General features: G+C 34.8%; 3 protein-coding genes across 5 annotated transcripts; 2 read left to right on the forward strand and 1 right to left on the reverse strand.

Annotated features, from left to right (window-relative positions):
* Positions 1-25: 25 nt before the first annotated feature.
* On the reverse strand, positions 26-1,219 carry LOC139110968 (transmembrane protein 222). The gene is made up of 4 exons (XM_070670975.1): positions 991-1,219; positions 568-778; positions 366-496; positions 26-277 (listed from the first exon to the last, which is right to left on the reverse strand). The coding sequence occupies exons 1-4, from the start codon at positions 1,119-1,121 to the stop codon at positions 196-198; spliced, it is 555 nt and encodes a 184-aa protein (XP_070527076.1). The 5' UTR covers positions 1,122-1,219; the 3' UTR covers positions 26-195.
* Positions 1,209-6,777, forward strand: Culd (CUB and LDLa domain). Of its 2 annotated transcripts, none has more exons than XM_070670622.1 (12): positions 1,209-1,580; positions 1,691-1,883; positions 2,118-2,442; positions 2,885-3,054; positions 3,256-3,476; positions 3,603-3,957; positions 4,056-4,262; positions 4,356-4,475; positions 4,576-4,809; positions 4,955-5,108; positions 5,253-5,735; positions 5,824-6,777. In XM_070670622.1, exons 2-12 carry the CDS (start codon positions 1,865-1,867, stop codon positions 6,539-6,541), a joined length of 3,006 nt encoding a protein of 1,001 aa, XP_070526723.1. In that variant the 5' UTR covers positions 1,209-1,580; positions 1,691-1,864; the 3' UTR covers positions 6,542-6,777. The 2 variants fall into 2 exon arrangements, with proteins under 2 accessions (XP_070526723.1, XP_070526733.1); XM_070670632.1 differs by having other exon boundaries at positions 4,970-5,108; positions 5,824-6,776.
* An 11-nt stretch (positions 6,778-6,788) lies between these two features.
* On the forward strand, positions 6,789-8,552 carry Naxd (NAD(P)HX dehydratase). Of its 2 annotated transcripts, none has more exons than XM_070670840.1 (2): positions 6,789-7,283; positions 7,369-8,552. In XM_070670840.1, the coding sequence occupies exon 2, from the start codon at positions 7,400-7,402 to the stop codon at positions 8,342-8,344; it is 945 nt and encodes a 314-aa protein (XP_070526941.1). In that variant the 5' UTR covers positions 6,789-7,283; positions 7,369-7,399; the 3' UTR covers positions 8,345-8,552. The 2 variants fall into 2 exon arrangements, with proteins under 2 accessions (XP_070526941.1, XP_070526944.1); XM_070670843.1 differs by having other exon boundaries at positions 6,789-7,199.
* Positions 8,553-8,871: the final 319 nt, after the last annotated feature.

Below are 8,871 nucleotides of genomic sequence, written 5' to 3' on the forward strand. Positions count from 1 at the left end.
GTGTAGTGCATCTTAAGTTAAAAAATAAAGAAAAATAAATTATATTTATATCTGACAAATATCGATACAGATAATTCTTTGTAATTTGTATAACATTCCTCGAAACTTTTCTGCGCATATTAATATTTTAGCTTACAATTGATACATCTATATGCTTTAAGATATTCTTATATGTGATTGTGTGTAATTCATTAATTAATATACACATAAACTTAAAATTAATATAATTGTGACAAAAATGCAGAAGGGTAACCAAGTTTTAAGAAAGCCCATAATACTGAAACAAATATAATAAGTATTATTAATAGTAGAAAAAGAAAATTGTATTGTATATTCTTTTTTCTATATATATCATATATTTTTACCCAACATATTTTCCATGAAGCAACATAAGGAATGCAAGTTTTACCATGTTCCAATTGCTTGAGTTACCATATGACATCAAATTCAAAGCTGTTGCCACATGAGAATGACAATTATCACAACATAAATTATGCTGTAAAATCAATATTGAGCTATAGCTATCAAAAAAAAAATCTCATATCCTTTGAATCATGATTTTGTTACCATTCTAGTTTTGTAAATCTCGCTTGCTTTGGCTACACTAGTGTCCCATCCTTGTATGCCTCCCTCAGTTTTCGTATAATCCAATTGCCAATATTTGGTAGGTTTGCCAAATGCCATGTTGTCCTCAGAAACGTAATAAGGGCCAGCAAAATCCCTTATTACTCCCGTTGACGTCGCAATACCCATATGTCCAATGAAAGGTAGAATATATCTTAAAAATCAAATTTCCATATTAATTATAAACTATGTAACTGATTTAACACGATAAGTTTTACTTTAAAAAAAAAGATCGTGCCTAACGTACATTATTTCTGTATTTTCTAATAGCTGTCAATGCACAGCAAACATTATTAGCGTAGTAAATATCAAATGTGTAAAGTCGGATACGAGGTTATGGTCAGAATTTATTCAACGGAAGCTTACGTTAAAATGGGCAGCGGGGTCCAAACGATGCAAAAAGGAAATCTTTGTCTCTCGGGATGAATATTGAGATCCATTTCGGGCGAATCATTCGATAGTTCTGGAATATCCGTCAATAAATCAGGATCTCTCATAACTTTGTCACTTCAAATTCGCTCGGATAACTCGGATTTCGAATCCTAACCTTTAAATCCTCCAATTCTGAAACACCCGATATCACCCGACGCAACACCTGGTACTCCCTTTATTTCATTTCGATCCAGCTTCATATTTTTTTTATTAATTTATATTTCGAAATATGCAAATCTGGTAATATTTATGTATATATATATTTTTTTTACGTTAATTTTTTATCACTATGCACAAATAAAGTATACATTATGTGTATTGTTATTATATTATTCCGATGATTAAAAATACTTAATTGTAATTAATTTCTTTTATTTTTTTAGATTTAGAATGTAAATGCGACAAATAAATCCGAGAGAAAAAGATTAAAACGTATCATATGGCATAGTCGTAATGAATGAAGGAATAAATTAATCTTCTGTAAGCTGCAAAAATATAGTTTGTTAAAAATATGTTATCAAAAGGTATTCAAAATAATTTTGTTGCGAAAGACAATTTTTATATAATTTTTATACATAAGGTGGTGGTCTGTCTTTCGTATCGATTTGATCATGATATGATCTTGTTAAACTAGGTGGGATAATGTAAACTGTTGGAATAACGTGATTGCCATTTGCTTGAGGGATGCCGTAAAAATGTCTTATTGGCGAAGTATGATGTGGCACCGTCATCGCACTAACGAAATTATGCACAATCACGTCGGGTTTCCCGACGAAAAGGGCAGAACGTCGCTTCCCGTCGTACGAATATGTCCTACTGTAAATATGGTAAGAAATACAGTGACCGTTTATTCATTGCAATTTCGATTTTATTTAAACGTGTAAAAAAAAAGTTACGTTTTTAAAATATTAATTTCTATTAGGAAACAAACTCAACTTTGTTCCTTTTTTATTAATCAATTTTTAATTCATGTTAATTTTTTTTTAATTGGAAAATTGCTTTCTATAAAATTTCTTTGAAAATAAATTACTTGGTGTTTGTTTCACAAAACGTTAACTTAGTGATCTTCGCGACATTTTGGTGGATTCTCGCAACGAAAGGGAATGTCGTACGAAACGAAGATATTTGCGGGCCTCACAACGGTAGACGACTGTATTTGGAGTTGGGCGAGAAGGGCATTCTGTACGCGAAAAACGTCACGTTTAGCGGAAATTCACCGAGGCAGCTGATGCCGCGGCTTTATGCCATCACCGTTAATAGTTCCCATCATCAATGCAGTCTGGAATTAGTGACCTGCCCGTCTTGCGTGATAATCGCTACTTTTAAAAACATTGCGCTTTTACATCATTGTGACGATGGAGGAGTTGTGATGGATAGCCCGTGCAGGTAACATTGGTAAACACTGAACAGACTATTGAACGAAGTAACAAAATCTTATATAACATTCTGCTATAAAGTATGAATCGTTTAAAACAATTTTTAGTTTTGAAACGTATTTTTATGCATTTTATTCAACATTAATTGCCTCTGAATACGTGCATGCACTTTCGAAAATTATAATAATATAACGTGCATATAATTACAAAAAGATTATGGATTTAATATAATCAAATAAGCTGCGTTAAGTTAGTTACTGTTATACATATATCGAACTATAATACTCTTTGGAAGCAACCAGCAAAGCAATATTAGCAACTATTTTCCTTTTTTCTCTTTCTCTCTTTTTTTCTTTACGAAAATGGATTTATATCATTTTTAAGACGTTTTATACATGTTTATGTTAGTGGTAACCGCAAAGTCACTTTGAAAGCATATATCTGTTTTGTAGATGCGATTACGTATGGATCTCAGAACCACCTTACGAAGAGGTTTCCGGCTCTCCTTTCTGCGGATTATACTCACCAATTACATACAGATCAAGCACGAGAACTCTGTCTATAACTTTACTCTACAGTCAATCCCATAAGCATGCATTCACCATCGAATATACGGCAGAGAGTTAGTAATTATAATTGATATTGTATTAATACTAGTAATAGTAAAAAAATTTTAATTAATTTGCCGAATGTCAAGATAAGTACAAAAATACTGATATAAATTTAATTTTAATATTATATTATATTATATAATATAATATAATATAATTTCTTCATTGCGCAGCGACATAATTTTTTTAAAATTGATGCATTTATTCTGCAGGAAATAGATTACATCTAAAAGGGACGGAAATGACATCGAGAGCACCGACAAAAGGTTTGAACGGAACTGGCAGTGGTATCCTGACCTCACCGTTTTTCCCGGCTCGATATCCTCGGGATTTGGGTTTGGAATATATTATAACGTGTCCCACCGAGGCTCCTTCCTGTCGCATCAGGTTGTTGTTTAGCGACTTTCAATTAGCAACGGTCTCTATAATGGAGGTGCGTTTCTAATTATCTTTTTTATTCGAAATAAAATTCTTGTGAGAAATTAAACTTATAATACGTAATTAATAACTTAAAAAAATTTACGTATTGCTGTATTATTTGAATGTCTAACTTGATCAGTTTTACGATTGGAATGGACAACGATTGGACGTGAGTAGCGGTGCGCGATTTCGACCACCAGTTATAGTGAGTTCCGGTCCGTCCTTATTAATAAGATTTTACGCGAATGGTGGCACTGGTCTTGGATACAAAGCTTTTTACTCCTTTGTAATCGGCCATACGTACGATAAATCAATACAACCGATCACTGACTGCGGTGGATACGTAGAAAATTTGGGCGGTACTATTACAATGATGAACATGGTCGGTCGAGGAGTGAAAATTTATGATTGCGTTTGGTTAATCAGACCGCCTAAGACCTTTTTACATATGAAAACGCACATGTATTTGAAAGTAGTGGGTTTTGCTGACATGGGTAAGTTGTATAAAAAAAAAAGTATACTTAATATAACAGCAAAAATTAAATTAATTTGATTTATCCTGCTATGCTACTACACGATATTTTTTTTTCAGCCGGCAATACGGAATTAATTATAAAAGAAGGCCCAACTTCTGCTCTAATGTCGCTAGAAATTATCCGACACCCGACAAATCAATTACAACCACTCAGACATAGAGAACACATCGCGTCAGTTACCAGCGGGTTTCACGTGAGCCTTCGTGGTACATTCGGCCCAAGTTCGCACTTGGCGATCGCTTATGCAGCTTTCAGTTACATGGGTAAATTTGTTCTCGACGACGACGAATGACTGCCTTGTTCCAACTCAGCCAATTATACGTTTTATTTGATTTTGATTGAATCGAACGTTACAGATTGCTTTGCGGGCACCGATTTTCTGTGTCAGAATCACAGATGCATTCCAAGTCAACTAAACTGCGACGGTTTCGATCATTGCGGTGATAACAGTGACGAACCAGCGACTTGCTTTCAAAGTACGTATCTGTCATTCTGAACGATTAAAGATTGCATTCTTTTACTTCTCTTATTTACTTGTGTTTATTGTAAATTAATTTTTACGTAATGGCATTACAGATTGGGAGGTGGAATTACATGATCGTAAATGGCATATGAACAAAGCAAACTATTATTTTCCAAAGATCGATCGATATCCCGATCTGAAAACGGCTACTCTGGTATTCATTGCTAGTAGCCTAGGATTGATCGTTTTGATATCAGCTCTTATTATATTGCTATACAGAATAGGAACCAGAGCCAGACAGCAAAGAGAACTACAGTCACGTCTCGAAACTATCAGCGAGCTTTTAGGTACAAAATTTTGTGGAAAATGCTTATTTTATTTAGAATTTTGGCACTGACATCGCGTTTCAAAAAAAAGTAAATCACTTTAAAAGAATTTTTCCTGCTTCTGTAAACCAGTGCGAATAAAATGTCTCTTATTTCACTTCGACAGTTTTCGATATTACAGACAGTGCACGGATCGATGAAATATCCGTAACAGATGATCCACCCGGCTATGAAGCTCCACCGGATTATGACGAAGTTGCGAAGCTTGCCTTATCGAAAAAGGCTCGATGTTTAAACTGTAACAGAAACTCTCCAAACCAGTAAGTTTTGATTATAAATAAAATTTTAAAGACAAATTATTAAAAAATTAAAACTCACAAAAAAGCAGCTATTTATTATAATATTTAAATATTTAATTGCAAATAATTAATTTCGAGAATTTAATTTTAATATTTATAATTAAGGCAAAACGAGAACTTGAACTCGTCTACTTATTTGGTCGTGGAAGACACGGATAACGGACGTAGCAATGAAACAATTACAGTAACATCGAGAAACGATCGACATACATTAAATGTACCCGAGAGTCCACCACCCCCGTATATCACACCTCCAAGAACTATATTAAGAAATGTGAATCTAAGTAGTTTATCAGCGTCAATGAAGCAAATTTGTCCTGTTCATCGCACTTGGTTACGGCGCAGCGTGCAATATCCTCAATCTTCTCCTGGCGATCGTCCATCTTCTAGCGAATCATCTTTATTCACGAATGCCGACGTTCCTAATACAAATAGAACAGATTATGTCGCTTCGGATACGAATCAACAGTCCGAAAATCCATCAACAGAATTTCGAATAGCACACGAAACAGTCCAAAGAGATACTACAGTATTAGAAGAAAATAACCAACGAGTTTTAGAAGAGGAGTATAGCGAGCACGTTGATAAGTAATTTCAAAATTATCGTAAATACAATATATTACTTGTTTATTATGAGTTAGAGTTATATTGATTTATTTAATTCGTGGGTTCACAGTTTGAATGGCAGAAACAATTGCTCCTGTGAAGGTGCATGTGGCTGTGCTCTTAACCCCTCCAATCTTTCAGTCGACAATTTGTCAACTCCTGCTACAAGCGTTGAAGATTGTGAGACACCAATGTTGAAACACGATCAAAGAACGATTGCGTCTTCTGTAACAAAGATTAATGAGCATCAAGAAGATTTTCCTCCTTCCAAAAGTGCTGTTATTAAACTTCTGGGTTCTAAACTGACAAAATTATATCACCGTAACAACTTGACTTACAATTCCTTACGCTGTTCCTCCAAAAAATTCTTTAGTGACAGCTGTGTTAAAATTTCGACGATTAGCAACAGTTGTGAGAAACTACAAGATGATTTAGAGATTGTATCGGAAGCAACCAGCAGCATTGAATATATCAGTCCCAGAACAATGACGAACACGCCGATTACCACACCAAAGATCAATTCATATCGAAGACATTGTCACTGCGATCGACGATGTTCCAGCTGCGATCTAGACAGTTTATACGAAGGTATTCAGATTCTCGATTCGTATCTGGCACGCAGAAGTCTTAATATAAACCATGAATATCGACAATCGACCGCTGTGATACTTTTCGGTACACCAAAACACGGATCCACGAACAATTTATTTACGTCGCGACAAAGGAGAAGACAGGGATACATGTGTGCTCGTTCATGGCGTTCCAGTGAAGATGCCTCGTCAAATTAATTTTTTCCTTCATTTATATTATTGGTCAGTATACGTTCAGTTATGTTATGGATAAATAATTAAATATGTTTCATTGGTAAAAATTATTAAACGCGTAAAGCAGTTTTTAATATTAATAAAATTAATATTATTAAAAAATCATTAACAAACGGATAAATAATAATTAATCCTCAATTACATTAAAATTAAAACGATAATTTAATTACACGTTCAATTATTTGATTAAAGTTACCCAACTTACTCCTCCTATATTCCTTATATTTCTTAAGTGTTTTCGAATACTCAGCATCGCGAAACCCCGGCATTGACAAAGTTATCACCTTATTTATTATTAGTTCTCAAGTACTATGTGAGATACGTATATATTATATACGAATACATACAACCGCAGTTCGTTTTTCTTGAAAGTTTTTAATGGACATTTTATTGTATAATATCTATTATGTGTAAAAATGTTTCGAGGTTATGTCAGCACGGCACATTAATATTTTCTGACTCGGCAACTTCTTAATTTAACTCAAGTCAACGATATGGTAGTTGTCCGATAAGAGAAACAAAGATACATCGACTCGAGAAATTCGAGATTGTTCCTAACTACGTTTGTGTCTCATAACATCGCTGATCATTTATTACCGTCATTAGACGATAATTTTGTCAGGTACTTGACGTAAAAATAAAACTTAAGGATTTTAATAAATTGTGAAGATTGTATATAACTTCTGTAAAGATCTTTTACATTGCTGTATGTATGCTACTGCGATATATTTAGAGATATTTATTTGTATCTTAAGGATGGCAGCATTTGGCATTTGTACTTTTCTCTGTAGGCTACGAGTCAGGTTTTCATCAATATCTACAATGTCTATGTCGTCGACTGTGGATGAACGTATGTTGAAGGGAATAAAAAAAGTTATACCAAATTTGATTGATACCAAGTATAAAGGTCAAGACGGCAGGATTGGCATATTTGGTGGCAGCATTGAATATACAGGGGCACCGTATTTTGCAGCTATGAGTGCACTGAGAACTGGTGCTGATCTTGTTCACATATTTTGTGCTAAGGACGCTAGTATTCCCATTAAATCATTTAGTCCGGAACCAATAGTCCATCCAGTCCTGGATCAACAAGACGCGATAAAACAAATAAAACCTTGGCTTGATCGTCTGCATGTTATTTTGATTGGACCTGGGCTTGGCAGAGATGAGAAAATATTTGAGACAATTGTTGATTTAGTAACGATTTGTAGAGAGACGAGAAAACCATTGGTTATTGACGCGGATGGTTTGTTCTTGATTTGCCAAAAGCCAGAAATTATAAAGAACTATCCTGGAGTTATTTTAACACCTAATGCAATGGAGTTCAGCCGTTTGATCAAAGCGGTACTCGACAAGTCTGTCCCTCCTGCTTCTGTAGTTAAAAATTCTGACGTGAAACATGTGGCAGAGGCTCTTGGAAAAAATGTAATAATTTTACATAAAGGAGCAAAGGATGTGATTGTAGATGGTCACAAAAATACTGAGACTGTATCATGTAATATGGCTGGTTCTGGAAGGAGATGTGGTGGACAAGGAGATCTTTTATCTGGTTCATTAGCGGTATTCTGGTGGTGGGCTAACTCGGCTGGAACTAGCGAATGTGCCTTGTCGCCCTCAATAGTAGCATGCTACGCTGCATCGAGATTAATTCGAGAGTGCAATCAGACAGCTTTCAAAATCAAACAACGAGGAATGCTGGCCTCTGATATGCTGGAACAAATACAGCCAGTCTTTAAAGAAGTTTTTGAAACTTATAGTCCCAAGTAATGCGTATAAGTATTTTATAAGCTTTGTACTTAATTACATCGTTTTTATACATGTATATATACATATATCAGAAAATATTTACATATTACATTATATTGATCGCCGGTGCATCATGATAAACGATTGCAAGGAAGCTACACAACACAAATGGTAATAACTTAATAAAAAATATATATATAAAAAAAAAAAATTGTGCCAATTTCAAGAATTAAATTTTTATTAACTTTATTAATAAATTATTATTAACCCTAGTGCGTCGACAATCACAGCATTCCATAGATCGCTTAATCGCGAGCTTGCAACGAGCTTACTTGACTCGTTCTACTGCAAACGAGAGGACACACGATCACACGGAGAACGTCGGTTTCGAGACGAAAACGTCGAGGCATCCACGTGTGTTCTCTCACAGCTCATCATCGTGTATCTAGTGAAACGATGTGATTGGTCGACGCGTAGTTTCCCTAGTGCGTCGACCAATCACAGAGCTTCATCGATCGCCTGATTGTGAGTTGGTAACGGACTATGTG

Source organism: Cardiocondyla obscurior, linkage group LG02, assembly GCF_019399895.1.
Source record: "Cardiocondyla obscurior isolate alpha-2009 linkage group LG02, Cobs3.1, whole genome shotgun sequence".
In the NCBI taxonomy this organism is placed as follows: Eukaryota; Metazoa; Arthropoda; class Insecta; order Hymenoptera; family Formicidae; genus Cardiocondyla; species Cardiocondyla obscurior.

Coding starts and splice junctions, on each gene's coding strand:
- LOC139110968 (XM_070670975.1), bottom strand. CDS start 1,121: ATGAGAGATCCTGATTTATTGACGGATATTCCAGAACTATCGAATGAT. Junction 497..567: donor AGATTTACAAAACTAGAATG/GTAACAAAATCA, acceptor TTGATTTTACAG/CATAATTTATGTTGTGATAA. Junction 278..365: donor CTTCATGGAAAATATGTTGG/GTAAAAATATAT, acceptor TATTTGTTTCAG/TATTATGGGCTTTCTTAAAA.
- Culd (XM_070670622.1), top strand. Junction 3,477..3,602: donor CAACGGTCTCTATAATGGAG/GTGCGTTTCTAA, acceptor TAACTTGATCAG/TTTTACGATTGGAATGGACA. Junction 5,736..5,823: donor TATAGCGAGCACGTTGATAA/GTAATTTCAAAA, acceptor GTGGGTTCACAG/TTTGAATGGCAGAAACAATT.
- Naxd (XM_070670840.1), top strand. CDS start 7,400: ATGTCTATGTCGTCGACTGTGGATGAACGTATGTTGAAGGGAATAAAA.